Genomic DNA, 15,326 nt, shown 5'->3' with positions numbered 1-15,326 from the left:
ATTATTTTTGTAAAAGTTTGATGTTTAAATATTTCTTGAACGCAATTAATTTCTAAATTTCGTATGAATTTCATAAGTACTCGATAAATCTCAAAAATTTTATTTTATTAGTTTTATGATATTTAGAGATTTATAAAAATGTTATTGTAACTTGTCGGGAAAGGTTTTGTTGCGAGTTATTTCGAAAATTAGTTGGATAGCGGGTTCAAAATATTGACTATGCAGTTTTAATTAGATACGTGGCAACTCAAAAACTTTGCACGTGTTTAATACTTTTCATCCACCGCCTGTTTTATTTTCTTTAGCGGAAACATCACAACTCTCGTCTCTCTTTAATCTCTCACTCTCGTCTCTCTCTAATCTCTCATTCTCTCGCACGTCTCTCTTCTCGCCCAAATCACTCCTGATCTTGTGTTTATGCTCTTTCTCCTTCTGTCACTGTTGCAACCGCCGGGTCTCTGCCGCCGCTTTCTCTCCTGGCCAGAACTGCCACCGCCTGTACTTCCTCTTTCCGGCGACCACCATAGCCTGTCACCAGTTATAAATCAGTGGGTATAAAGCTTAATTTCTATTTGTCAAATCAGTTCTATATGGACGTATATATATGTGGTGTTGTGTTTATATAGATTAAATTGATTTATATAATCGATTTATGTGTGCTTGTATGTATATAAACTGATTAACGCTGGTAAATGGAGGTGAATTGAATTTTTGAGATTGAGATGGGTTTTAGTAATTGTATGATTGAATTGTGTGCTTAATTGACATTTGAATTGATTGTTGTAAGTTGATTATAATTAGTACGCCAACTAGTAGTATAATCGGATGACTTGGGTACTTGAATTATGGGAATATATAACTGAGTATTCAAGTTTTAAGGTCTGAGATTTTGTGTAAATGTTTTCAGAATGGTGTTTTAAGAGTTTAAGTATTGGGCTAAAAATTTAGATTTACACATAATCGGTTGAATTGTAGGTTGCTGCTGATCTGTTTGCAGTAAAATTCTGGGCTTATAGAGTCGAATTATATGCTTAATATTTCTGTGGTTATGTGCTCCTCAGAGTCTAGTTTATGTGCGCGAAAGAATCGAATCGATTCGATTAGCGAGCCAGGAGATATGACCGTTTTACTATGGTATGCGCAGAAAATTCTGGGCAAGTTTACGTGTCCTGTTCCATGCCCTGTTTTGCTACCTTAAACTCGAGCTTTGCTTCTGAAATTTTTACCAGAGTTGGATGTTAGTATCTGGAATATGTCATTAAAATTTTATACAATCAGACCAATTTTTCTATTTATTAAAAATTCTAGCGTCTGGCTGGTTTTGCAAAGCAGTTTCTGGTGCCTGATTGACAGGCCTGTTTTACTGCTTTAAGCTTGGATTTTCTTTCTGAAAATTTTATTGTAGGTTGGAATAATGTGTAGGAGTATCTCATAAAAATTTCATATTATATCGATAAGTTTTCAATTTATTAAAAATCATAGAGTAAGGGCTATTTGAACTATTTGCTCTAGTTTTCTTTCTTTGTTAGTGCATAATATGAGGTTATACTTGGTAGGTTAGTGTTAATAATGTTTAATAGTGATTGTGTTTAATTGATATTGGTTCAGTACTTGTTGGTTTATTGATTTGGTTTGAGTTGGTTACTTGTTGAATAGTATAGGAAAACAGGTGGATAGTCCGATAAATAGAGGAGGTGCTGCCGAAATTTTGTTAGAAAATTTTAAGTATTTAAGTGGCTATAAAAAAAAAGGGTTATTGTGGAACTATGTGCTATGTGTTTATCTGAATATGTGGTATGTATATGCGAAGGGTAGATATATATAGGTCTTAATGCTTTTCGGAATTAGTTAATCCGTCTGATCCGACGACTGAAATACTATTTTGCCATTACATAGAATTGAACGAGACGTTGGCATTGATCGAGAAGTGATTGAAATGGTTATTCAGAAATAGCTAGATTGTGTTGCAAGTTGAAGTTAGGCAGAGATTGCTATAGATAGAATCTTGTCAGAAGCTGGCAGAAAGGAATTATATGGCGGTGTATAGTGTTATTAGAAATCTGAGCAAGACACCGGAATTAAGGCAAGTACCTCTACCTTTCTCTTGCAAATTAGAGGCAAGTATTTCTATCCTTCTCTTGTAGTTAAGAGTAAGAGATTTTTATCCCTCTTGATCCCGAAATCTCTTTTAAACATGATTCATTTTTATCTTAACATCATTCTTGTGAAGCATGTCTAGTAAGTTGAATTGATAATACCTTTGAACCGTTATCAAAACTTCGATTTTCATAAAAGATTTTCAAACTACTAAAAGTAGTAATTATTTTGATTTGCTACAAAAGAAATTTGTTTGACAAGACCGACCACTTGAATTCTTGAATTTCTCAAATCATGTTAAAGCTGTAGCTTTTAAATTTAATATATTGGGTAGTTTTGCGTAAGAGGCTCAGACATCGGCCCAGCGTGAAAGGTGGCTCCTTCAGCCCGGATTACCGGAATTCGTAATATTTGTCGACCTTGCTGAATAAGCTTGGTTTATGGACTATAGCATGACTGATCATCTGTTATAGCCAGGTGTCTTATTTAAACCCAATTAAATATTGATTAGTTTCAAAGGAGATTATCTTATGTTCAAAAGATAATGGAATTCATTTCTATCTCTACAGCTTTAAATTCATATATTGATGCAGAACTGTTTTTCCATTGTATACCATTTTATTCTGTTATACAAAATTGTTGATTTACATCGTCATTATTTAATCCAGAGTTTACTTTTACTTCAAACATTTTGATTCACTTAAATTTGTACATCTTGTGCTTTCACCTATCATATCCTTGCTGAGCATTGTTGCTCATTCTTGCTATTCCTTCTAACCCTTTTCAGCTAGGAATAAAGATGATTCACCTAAGACTAGGCAAGGATTGCAAGTGGTTGAATTTCAAGCAGATGGTCAGGTAGAGTATCCAGGGCGATGTCATTAAGAATAGATGCAGTTGGAGTTCTGCAATTCAACTCAGTTGGAGATTAGATTTGTTTATTTGGTTATCAGCTACTCTTCTTATCGAGGTTTAGCTGATAATGTAGTTTAATTTGTAATTAAGAATTTAGAGTTTTAGTTTCTGATTTCAATGCTGTAATCTGTGTGCGATCCTGTTTTCAGGGGGTGAAATTGATTTTGAATTTAAATCATTTTCTTTTAAAAAAAAAATATTCAGGTTTAGAAATACTTGTTTTTACTTTCTTCCAAAGATACTGGTTTTAAATTGTTTTTCTTTTAGTGGCTCAAAAATACAGGTTTTAAATTATTTTTATTTACACGTGGCACCAGATCCAGACCCCCGGATTTGAGGGATGCCACAGTTGGTATCAGAGCTACAGGTTATAAGTTATTGAAATCGGAATGTAGGTTGTAATTTGTCTAATAAGAGAGACACGTTAAGTGAAATCTCACATAGGGTAAGTTAAGATTAGTGGTGTAACCTCACATAGAGGTATCGTAAGACTATTTGGGGATAATCCTTCTGAGCAGGATAAAATGAAGCTAGACGATTAAGTTTAAGTGTTTATAGTTATAGACACCACAATCCCTAATTCTTGTTCTTCCGGTACCTAGTATATTGACCTATTTATAGTTATATCATATTAAGAGGGTCAGAATTAGACTATCAGAAGAACTTTTAAATTAGAACCGGTTGAGGTTGGACTAGTAGAGATTCTCAGACAGTCTAATGTATCCTTTGTAGTATCTGCCAAGTGTTGAGTATTATTTGTAGAGTCACCTTTTGATTCTTGTCAGGAATATATAGAATTGGTGAGAGAATATAGGTGTTAACAAGCCCGAGTTTAAAGATTTGTATATAGTTATGTAGTGAGCGTTAGAGCTATGTAGAATTCGTGTTAGATTACTCGATTTAGTACCTATGTCAAGTTAATATGTCAACGCTCTATGGTGATGATCGTATAAAGCTGGATAGAACTTACTACTACGTGGATATCAGTGACGAAATCTACAGAGGCTATTGCGAGTCAACGACAATATATGCAAGTGATCACTAAGAACGTCGAGAAGAATCATTAGAATCAAAATGAGTTATCAAAGGAATCGATCAAGAAGACATCTGTGAGAATCCTGGCAATACCTTCCTCTTTGTTGGTTATATTGATTTCTTTCCTCAACATTGATTTGTTCTGATATCACTTTCATAAAGACATTTGATGAAGGGTATATTTTTCCCTCTCACTTGAGTTCTCAAATGATACGTGTGCTTACTGTAGCACTTTTGGAATCTATTCAATTTTTGGTAATTTTGGACCCTTTCATATTCTCTGCTTTAACTGAGGTGAACAACCCTACTTATAGGGGACACAAGGACTATCTGTCTGTGTGATAGAAGTTGGATGGGACGCCATCACTTGTGTGTGTTGTATACACAAGAAGGTTAACTACCTTTAGTAGTGTCTTAATCTAGACACGCAACACTGAGTTCTTTAGATCATATTGGTCTCTCAGTTATTCTCTCATTCAAATGAGACTTACTCAACAAACTCATAATTATATGACCATAATCACGTGACATTTGCTTCGATATATGAAATCTGTCATACTTTTAAATCTTCAAAATTCTTTTTATCTTTAATAGTTTGGAGGTATGCCAATCAAGTTGTCAATATGAATTAAGACTTCGTAGTAGAAAGTATCATGGATAAAAGCAGATGACAATGCGGGGGTATCCGGCAGCGATCAAGAAAAATATTACATCACAAAGAAAGAGTATTACAAATTATAGAGATCGTACGCTTTAGTTTGCTTCTCGCCGATTCCGAGGACGGAATCTTTTTAAGGGGGGTAGATTGTGACGACCCGGATTTTCCAAAATTATTTTCTTATTTTATTTGTGATTTTCAGAAGATGAGGAATAAAATTCAATATTTCATTTCAGTTTGATAATTCTCGAAAGTATCTGTTTAAATTATTTTTTTTCTGATTCATTAGGGTATCGAAATTTTGTTGTCCGTTTTGAATTGAATACCATGTTAAATATGTGAATTACATGTTCTATGATTTAATTTATTATCTGGATGTGATTTATGTTGTGTTTTATAAATATTTATGATTTCCTTAAAAATGGATTATACAAAAATGAATTCTAAAAATATAAAAATGATTTGAAAAAGATTCTTTTAATTACTTGAAAATGATAATGAATATTTTTAAGAATTTTCAAAATATTTAAAATATTATTTTTGTAAAAGTTTGATGTTTAAATATTTCTTGAACGCAATTAATTTCTAAATTTCGTATGAATTTCATAAGTACTCGATAAATCTCAAAAATTTTATTTTATTAGTTTTATGATATTTAGAGATTTATAAAAATGTTATTGTAACTTGTCGGGAAAGGTTTTGTTGCGAGTTATTTCGAAAATTAGTTGGATAGCGGGTTCAAAATATTGACTATGCAGTTTTAATTAGATACGTGGCAACTCAAAAACTTTGCACGTGTTTAATACTTTTCATCCACCGCCTGTTTTATTTTCTTTAGCGGAAACATCACAACTCTCGTCTCTCTTTAATCTCTCACTCTCGTCTCTCTCTAATCTCTCATTCTCTCGCACGTCTCTCTTCTCGCCCAAATCACTCCTGATCTTGTGTTTATGCTCTTTCTCCTTCTGTCACTGTTGCAACCGCCGGGTCTCTGCCGCCGCTTTCTCTCCTGGCCAGAACTGCCACCGCCTGTACTTCCTCTTTCCGGCGACCACCATAGCCTGTCACCAGTTATAAATCAGTGGGTATAAAGCTTAATTTCTATTTGTCAAATCAGTTCTATATGGACGTATATATATGTGGTGTTGTGTTTATATAGATTAAATTGATTTATATAATCGATTTATGTGTGCTTGTATGTATATAAACTGATTAACGCTGGTAAATGGAGGTGAATTGAATTTTTGAGATTGAGATGGGTTTTAGTAATTGTATGATTGAATTGTGTGCTTAATTGACATTTGAATTGATTGTTGTAAGTTGATTATAATTAGTACGCCAACTAGTAGTATAATCGGATGACTTGGGTACTTGAATTATGGGAATATATAACTGAGTATTCAAGTTTTAAGGTCTGAGATTTTGTGTAAATGTTTTCAGAATGGTGTTTTAAGAGTTTAAGTATTGGGCTAAAAATTTAGATTTACACATAATCGGTTGAATTGTAGGTTGCTGCTGATCTGTTTGCAGTAAAATTCTGGGCTTATAGAGTCGAATTATATGCTTAATATTTCTGTGGTTATGTGCTCCTCAGAGTCTAGTTTATGTGCGCGAAAGAATCGAATCGATTCGATTAGCGAGCCAGGAGATATGACCGTTTTACTATGGTATGCGCAGAAAATTCTGGGCAAGTTTACGTGTCCTGTTCCATGCCCTGTTTTGCTACCTTAAACTCGAGCTTTGCTTCTGAAATTTTTACCAGAGTTGGATGTTAGTATCTGGAATATGTCATTAAAATTTTATACAATCAGACCAATTTTTCTATTTATTAAAAATTCTAGCGTCTGGCTGGTTTTGCAAAGCAGTTTCTGGTGCCTGATTGACAGGCCTGTTTTACTGCTTTAAGCTTGGATTTTCTTTCTGAAAATTTTATTGTAGGTTGGAATAATGTGTAGGAGTATCTCATAAAAATTTCATATTATATCGATAAGTTTTCAATTTATTAAAAATCATAGAGTAAGGGCTATTTGAACTATTTGCTCTAGTTTTCTTTCTTTGTTAGTGCATAATATGAGGTTATACTTGGTAGGTTAGTGTTAATAATGTTTAATAGTGATTGTGTTTAATTGATATTGGTTCAGTACTTGTTGGTTTATTGATTTGGTTTGAGTTGGTTACTTGTTGAATAGTATAGGAAAACAGGTGGATAGTCCGATAAATAGAGGAGGTGCTGCCGAAATTTTGTTAGAAAATTTTAAGTATTTAAGTGGCTATAAAAAAAAAGGGTTATTGTGGAACTATGTGCTATGTGTTTATCTGAATATGTGGTATGTATATGCGAAGGGTAGATATATATAGGTCTTAATGCTTTTCGGAATTAGTTAATCCGTCTGATCCGACGACTGAAATACTATTTTGCCATTACATAGAATTGAACGAGACGTTGGCATTGATCGAGAAGTGATTGAAATGGTTATTCAGAAATAGCTAGATTGTGTTGCAAGTTGAAGTTAGGCAGAGATTGCTATATATAGAATCTTGTCAGAAGCTGGCAGAAAGGAATTATATGGCGGTGTATAGTGTTATTAGAAATCTGAGCAAGACACCGGAATTAAGGCAAGTACCTCTACCTTTCTCTTGCAAATTAGAGGCAAGTATTTCTATCCTTCTCTTGTAGTTAAGAGTAAGAGATTTTTATCCCTCTTGATCCCGAAATCTCTTTTAAACATGATTCATTTTTATCTTAACATCATTCTTGTGAAGCATGTCTAGTAAGTTGAATTGATAATACCTTTGAACCGTTATCAAAACTTCGATTTTCATAAAAGATTTTCAAACTACTAAAAGTAGTAATTATTTTGATTTGCTACAAAAGAAATTTGTTTGACAAGACCGACCACTTGAATTCTTGAATTTCTCAAATCATGTTAAAGCTGTAGCTTTTAAATTTAATATATTGGGTAGTTTTGCGTAAGAGGCTCAGACATCGGCCCAGCGTGAAAGGTGGCTCCTTCAGCCCGGATTACCGGAATTCGTAATATTTGTCGACCTTGCTGAATAAGCTTGGTTTATGGACTATAGCATGACTGATCATCTGTTATAGCCAGGTGTCTTATTTAAACCCAATTAAATATTGATTAGTTTCAAAGGAGATTATCTTATGTTCAAAAGATAATGGAATTCATTTCTATCTCTACAGCTTTAAATTCATATATTGATGCAGAACTGTTTTTCCATTGTATACCATTTTATTCTGTTATACAGAATTGTTGATTTACATCGTCATTATTTAATCCAGAGTTTACTTTTACTTCAAACATTTTGATTCACTTAAATTTGTACATCTTGTGGCTTTCACCTATCATATCCTTGCTGAGCATTGTTGCTCATTCTTGCTATTCCTTCTAACCCTTTTCAGCTAGGAATAAAGATGATTCACCTAAGACTAGGCAAGGATTGCAAGTGGTTGAATTTCAAGCAGATGGTCAGGTAGAGTATCCAGGGCGATGTCATTAAGAATAGATGCAGTTGGAGTTCTGCAATTCAACTCAGTTGGAGATTAGATTTGTTTATTTGGTTATCAGCTACTCTTCTTATCGAGGTTTAGCTGATAATGTAGTTTAATTTGTAATTAAGAATTTAGAGTTTTAGTTTCTGATTTCAATGCTGTAATCTGTGTGCGATCCTGTTTTCAGGGGGTGAAATTGATTTTGAATTTAAATCATTTTCTTTTAAAAAAAAAATATTCAGGTTTAGAAATACTTGTTTTTACTTTCTTCCAAAGATACTGGTTTTAAATTGTTTTTCTTTTAGTGGCTCAAAAATACAGGTTTTAAATTATTTTTATTTACACGTGGCACCAGATCCAGACCCCCGGATTTGAGGGATGCCACATTAAGTGCGTAATAAAATTAATTCATATATTCACACATATAAACAACTTACACACGATACAGCCACAAGTACAACAACATGAAAAAGAAAAATAAGACAAAACATATATGTGAAACTGCATGCATGCAACCTAATTAAGCATCAGACCAAGTAATGTCCAAATCACCCCAGTTATCCTTGGGCACCCCTAAGGCCTTCCACACAGCTTTCGAAGCATCCACAATATTATTCGGACAAGGTGGCTGGTAATCATGTTCATCGTCACATCCCATGGTTGAATCACACTCATCCACAACCATGGCCTCCACGCTTCGACCATTAGCACTGATAGTGATCTTGTTAAGGCATCTTGACCCTCCGTTATACCATCCAGTTGATAATGCCACGACTGGCGTGTCATCATCATGGTACTGGTTATCACATTCTGATGGACCCCCACCATCTCCGCCCTTCTGGAAACTGTTCAGTGTTAAGGTTGCCTTGGTGTTATCAGTTACGCGAGGTGAACATGTGTAAGTTGGGTATAACTTTCCTTGAACACAACAATCAGAGTCATTCTCGCGGTTGCATTGCCCTTTTGGTGCCTTTCTTCCCCTGATTTTGCCGCTTGGGCTGCACGAAAGAGCATCAGCCTGTAGAGAACATGCAATGAGGAAACCAAGCAATACTGAAAAAGATATCACTATGCTAAGGTTCTTCATTTCTCGATTTGTCTATTCGTGGTATTGCAATATTTGATGCATTCCAGATTAAAGAACCATGTATATATATACTTTTTGCACACACAAAAGGCCAAATTTCTGATCAAATAGAAGTATTTTACTAATGTGGAGCACTAATATTGGGACGAAATTATTGTCAAATTAATATTTCTCGCCAGAAGAAACACACAAACATTCAATATACATGTTATTTCAAGCGTATCAAACACGCCCAAATGCTTATGATCAATTAACACATTCTCCATTTAGCTACAAGGGAAAGGGCATGATACTGCTAGAGCACTGCCCTTCTGGTAATATTCAAGACATTAAGTTAATTATACTAATAATAACTTCAAATCACATAATTTGGTAATATATTCAAGTTTAGAACAATTTCATATTACTTTCTAAAAGATCATAATCTAGAAACCTTATCCTGACAACTTTGACAATATATGTTAATATTCTAATAATTGAAAGAAAAATATTCCTATTCATGACCACACGGACAATATAAGAATTGCAAACCAAGAGCATACAACCTTTTAACAGACAACTCTGCAATAATATTCATCCAAGTAAATTGTTAAACAAATTCCTTAGATTCCTGCAAAAAGATTTTGCATGACTATATCCCCTGGTTATGCAAGTTTGCCAGAAGCCAAAGTAAAATGTATCGTTAAATTAATAAGGTTTAACCATACAAATTATTAACAAATAACAGAGAAAAGGCTGTAAACATGATAAATGATTGATTGCCATTAAAATCTTTCTTCTTTCATATATGTATGAATAATATGTATCAAAGTTTGTATATAAGTACTCTCAAGAGTTTTCTTATTGTGATTTAAGGAATGAGAGAAAGGAGGTGCGTTGGAAATTTGAGATCAGTTTCAATTAGCTTGCAATGCACTTGTTTAATAATCGCTGTAATAATCTGTGAATAATGTCGCATGGTTGTTTATCGCTGGATTGATGACATCATATTCAAACGGCTCTAACCATATTAGTTCATGTTCTTGTTAAAAATGTTATTTGTATGTGATTTTGGTTTTTGGTGGTCAGGTCCGATATGCTACCTGTCATTTTAGATCATTTGCAAAGTGCTATATGTATAGTGATTGATCTATTCTCTTCTTATGTTAATTTAAGCGAATTTTTGCTTGCCTTGGAGCCAATATATCATATGCAAAGTGCTATATATATAGTGCTTTGTATAGGCAAACTTAAGCTTAAGGAGTCATATTTCTGGCATTTTAGATAAAATTTGATTCTTATATACAGAAACAGTTACTCAAATAAAAATATGTAATACATCAGGCACACTGTTAACATGATAAAAAAAGGGTAAAAACATGGACAAATATATGATATGGAAACAAAACTTGGCTAAACATCAGACCAAGTGATGTCCAAATCACCCCAATTATCCTTCGGCACCCCTAAGGCTTTCCACACAGCTTTTGAAGCATCGACAATATTGTTTGGGCACGGTGGCTGGTAATCATGTTCATCATCACATCCCATTGTTGAATCACACTCATCCACAACCATAGCCTCCACGCTTCGACCATTAGCACTGATAGTGATCTTGTTCAGGCATCGTGACCCTCCGCTGTACCATCCAGTAGATAATGCCACGACTGGCGTGTCATCATCATGGTACTGGTTATCACATTCTGATGGACCCCCACCATCTCCGCCCTTCTGGAAACTATTCAGAGTTAAGGTTGCCTTGGTGTTACCAGTTACGCGAGGTGAACACGTGTAAGTTGGGTATAACTTCCCTTGAACACAACAATCAGAGTCATTCTCGCGGTTGCATTGCCCTTGTGGTGCCTTTCTTCCCCTGATTTTGCCGCTTGGGCTACAGGAAAGAGCATCAACATCAAGTGAACATGCAATGAAGATAGTAAGCAAAACCGAAAGAGATATAATTATGCCAAGGCACTTCATTCTCTGAATCTGTATACTTGGATCTTTAACTTCTATATGTGTTTGTTGTATTGAGATATTTGATACAACCATGACTAAAGTAGTAGTTAATATATACACAATTTGCGCGCACAAAATGTCAAGTTTGTGCTCAAATCTAAGTATTTTATACTGTAAACAAAATCAGACTGAAACTACGGTCTTAGTAGTATTTCAGTATACATAGTTTTCACAAGTAAGAACACACAAACGTTCATCCATGTCATTGCAAGCACTTCCAACACGGCCCTTTGTTAACCATAATTATATTGAGGGAGGGAAGAACTCTTTTTTCCTTTTTTACAGACATATGCATCAGGTGTCGTCAGAACTAAAAATTCTATGAGTGAAAAAGTTAACTCCCTTCTTTTCAAATTAGATATCAGATACTCTTGCAAACAAATAGGATATTAGAAAATTTTGATTTTTAGAAAGAATTTTATTTAGAGTCATATTTATTATATTGATCAGATATAATAATACTCTATCTATATATCTCAAAATAACATTCATGTAACTTTTGACTTAACTTAGTCAAATAAACTAGAATGTGACCAACTATATACATTCTTTGTTCTAAAAATCGGTGATTAATCATATTTGGTCACTCCCTGATTTGTAACTCACTGAACTGATTAAATGATCTCTGATTAATCACCGATCTATCCGATTAATCCCCGATCAATTCAATTAATCTCTGATTAATACTTGTTCCGTGACTTCACCGATTAAGTCTGATTTCTGCTTTTTATAACACTGTACACATTATATAATCAAGAAATATTTTAAAAATTATATTCGATATATTTTAACATGCATTTTCCGGCTTTTTAAAATTATAAAAAGAATTGATTTTTTTATTTACGATATAATTTTGATCAATTTGATTGTTAGTAAAAGGTAAGACTATTATTTTGATTTGAAAAGGGTATCCGAAATATAGGTGATCTAGGATATTTAATACAGAACTATACTATCTCAAAGTTTAATTAGACAACTAATTTGAATTTTTTCCATAAAAATGGACTTGTAAATTGAAGGTGGTAGTAAAAATTAACAGAGGTAACACTCGAAAATGTTTATTATCGTATTAATTCTTAATTCCTAAAATATTTTTTATACAACATTCTTTCTTTGCTACAATCTTATATTGAAATGAGTTGTTTACTCTTTGGCCTATTTAGCAATGGTTCTCATGTAATGATTATGTAATGATATATGTAATGATATAAAATGATAAATGTTTCTGCTTGCTTTGCGAAAATAGTACTCCTGCTGTGCCCATGCGTTCACTGTTGTGGAGGACAAGAGTCTCACACGTTAAGATTTTTATAAAATATAATTTTACAAATTGTTTTAATTTTTTAATAAAACTATTTAATAGTAAATATTTATAGAAAAGAAAATATGTTAAAAATTAACACAGCCTTAGTGGAATTTTGTAACCGACCTGGAGGAGCCTTGTCTATTTGTCACAGAGTAGTAATATTCCTGCTGTTGGCTGGGGTACCCCGTGTGGAAAATTTTATTCTGAATCTCAAGCTGAATCTTGAAGAGATATCAAAGAGTATTTCATGAGTTTGGAGAAATGTTGTATCAATAATTTACATCTAGTGGCATCTACTTGCAACTTCTTGTTTTAAGAGAGCTGGTAATTAATAACAGTTTGATTAAAGGCCTTGATTATGCTCCAGTTTTTGGGGATAACATGTCATATAGTTCCGCTTAAATTCAGTAGTTCAAGTTTTTTGGACAACAAATTATTGCAACACTCCCACCCCTGATTGAATCTAGCTTCTGTGATCCTGTTTCTGAGTGCACCATACGATGATGCTATAAACAGAAACGACATTGTGAAAGATGCATTGCTGGCTGGCGGAGGAAGGTTTTAACAGGGACACGTTGACTATTTACCCGACGTAATAGGTCCTGCCTATAACGTCGCGTTCATATACTACGCTGACATGCCGACACTAAAGGCCTGACGGACGCTAAAGGCCTATTCTATATTAGTGACGGTGATAGTTGGTGTGCACATATTCGTTTGAGTCTACGCGAAGGTTTTGGTATTTAAAAGCAGGGGTCTTAAAACGTGTATCACATGCATACACCTCAAGAACATATATCTTATGGCCGTGGTATACAACTCAGATGATGAATCAGGCATATACAAATAATGAAAATGGAAACTAATTAAGATTTGTCCATGTAAACTGATTTGTCATCATCATGGTAAAGGTGATCACATTTTGAGCATGTGTAAGTTGTGGAAAACTTTCCCTTAAGAATCAGTTCCATTCTCCGGGTTGGATTTTCCAGCTTTTACCTCGTTTCCCCCTGAATCTGCCGGTTTGGCTATTTCTTCTGGGTATATTGCTGCTTTGGCTGAGGGATATAGCATCAGCCTGTAGCGAAAATGAGAACAAGAAAGCAAGCAATAACAAAAGAGATATTACTATGCTAAGATTCTTCATTCTCTGAATCCGTCTATTTGTTTAACTTTTCTATACTACTGAGATATTTCACGCATGCAGGATACAGATCAGAGATATATACACTTTCTGTAAACACAAATTGCTGAATTTGCGTTCAAATCCTTGTATTTCTCCAACCTAGAGCATTGACATGGCGGCGAAACTATGGTCCTACTTACATTTCAGTACGTAGTTCATGTAAGTTAAAACACAAAAGAGACTCATAACATGTACATTTTATCCCTTATTATTATTGTTATTATAATCCTTGTATAGGGGGTTGATCCGTGGGGGGTTGTAGCTAAAAACAATGCGGAGAAAAAGACACGTTGTAGTTGTAATTTATTTGTGTTATGAGCCAAATTATATTGAGGAACTGCACATATTAACAAGTTTTGTCTTATTGAAAACCTCATAATCCATTTTTGTTTGATATCAGTTTTAAATAGTAGTACTTACAACTCTTCACTGCTATGTCATTCCAATCTGCAGAATTCTGTTTTTAACTTTTTTAAGTTTCTGGGAGTTTTGCATATTGGATAAATACTGCGTACGTTATTTATGTTCGAGTAAAATGGTAGAAACTCCTGTTCGCATTAATAGTATATACTCTATATAGTTACTTCTACTAAAACCTTAAGGATTTAAAAGATTTGGTCACTAACAATTTGACTGAAGGTCTTGCTCGAGGATGATAATTTAAGTTCTTCTTTATGCAATTTCTGCTGGTGTATATAGATTTTTGTCGTTACGGTACTCTTCAAGTTTGAGCTAATTTCAGCTTATATGATATACTATGTATCAGTGAACTTAAGTTAAAGCAGTGTATTTCTTACATAATAAGAAACTAATTCATATATACAGACAGAGAAAACTCATAAGTAATACAATCGCACATCAACGTACATAAAGAAACCACAGCATAAAACGATACTTGAAATACAACTACGCCTCTGGCTATGCATCAGACCAAGTAATGTCCAATTCGCCCCAGTTATCTTTAGGCACCCCTAAGGCCTTCCACACAGCTTTCGAAGCATCAACAATATTATTCGGACAAGGTGGCTGGTAATCATGTTCATCGTCACATCCCATTGTTGAATCACACTCATCCACAACCATGGCCTCCACGCTTCGACCATTAGCACTGATAGTGATCTTGTTCAGGCATCGTGATCCTCCGCTGTACCATCCAGTTGATAATGCCACGACGGGCGTGTCATCATCATGGTACTGGTTATCACATTCTGATGGACCCCCACCATCTCCGCCCTTCTGGAAACTATTCAGTGTTAAGGTTGCCTTGGTGTTATCAGTTACCCGAGGTGAACATGTGTAAGTTGGGTATAACTTTCCTTGAACACAACAATCAGAGTCATTCTCGCGGTTGCATTGCCCCTGTGGTGCCTTTCTTCCCCTGATTTTGCCGCTTGGGCTACAGGAAAGAGCATCAACCTCAAGAGAACATGCAATGAACAAGGTAAGCAATAAAGAAATAGATATCACTATGCTGAATTTCTTCATTTTCTTTGGAATCAGTAGTGAAATTGTATGATGATGAAAGCATTGAAGAAG

General features: G+C 34.3%; 3 protein-coding genes and 2 long non-coding RNA genes across 5 annotated transcripts; 2 read left to right on the top strand and 3 right to left on the bottom strand.

Annotated features, from left to right (window-relative positions):
- The first annotated feature begins 161 nt into the window (after positions 1 to 161).
- On the top strand, positions 162 to 3,227 carry LOC135151350 (uncharacterized). The gene is made up of 3 exons (XR_010290171.1): positions 162 to 552; positions 1,897 to 2,083; positions 2,885 to 3,227. It is a non-coding gene; the product is annotated as an uncharacterized LOC135151350 (long non-coding RNA).
- Positions 3,228 to 5,332: 2,105 nt separating this feature from the next.
- Positions 5,333 to 8,466, top strand: LOC135151349 (uncharacterized). The gene is made up of 3 exons (XR_010290170.1): positions 5,333 to 5,790; positions 7,135 to 7,321; positions 8,124 to 8,466. It is a non-coding gene; the product is annotated as an uncharacterized LOC135151349 (long non-coding RNA).
- Positions 8,467 to 8,604: 138 nt separating this feature from the next.
- LOC108213936 (kiwellin-1) lies at positions 8,605 to 9,332 on the bottom strand. The gene has a single exon (XM_017385723.2). The coding sequence runs from the start codon at positions 9,298 to 9,300 to the stop codon at positions 8,734 to 8,736; it is 567 nt and encodes a 188-aa protein (XP_017241212.1). The 5' UTR covers positions 9,301 to 9,332; the 3' UTR covers positions 8,605 to 8,733.
- Positions 9,333 to 10,557: 1,225 nt separating this feature from the next.
- Positions 10,558 to 11,309, bottom strand: LOC135151348 (putative ripening-related protein 1). The gene has a single exon (XM_064089725.1). The coding sequence runs from the start codon at positions 11,257 to 11,259 to the stop codon at positions 10,693 to 10,695; it is 567 nt and encodes a 188-aa protein (XP_063945795.1). The 5' UTR covers positions 11,260 to 11,309; the 3' UTR covers positions 10,558 to 10,692.
- A 3,252-nt stretch (positions 11,310 to 14,561) lies between these two features.
- On the bottom strand, positions 14,562 to 15,326 carry LOC108212806 (putative ripening-related protein 1). The gene has a single exon (XM_017384519.2). The coding sequence runs from the start codon at positions 15,273 to 15,275 to the stop codon at positions 14,709 to 14,711; it is 567 nt and encodes a 188-aa protein (XP_017240008.2). The 5' UTR covers positions 15,276 to 15,326; the 3' UTR covers positions 14,562 to 14,708.

Source organism: Daucus carota, chromosome 3 (genome assembly GCF_001625215.2).
Source record: "Daucus carota subsp. sativus chromosome 3, DH1 v3.0, whole genome shotgun sequence".
NCBI classification, from domain to species: domain Eukaryota; kingdom Viridiplantae; phylum Streptophyta; class Magnoliopsida; order Apiales; family Apiaceae; genus Daucus; species Daucus carota.
Note: the sequence above shows the minus strand (reverse complement) of the source record. Positions and strands in the feature narration are given on the sequence as shown.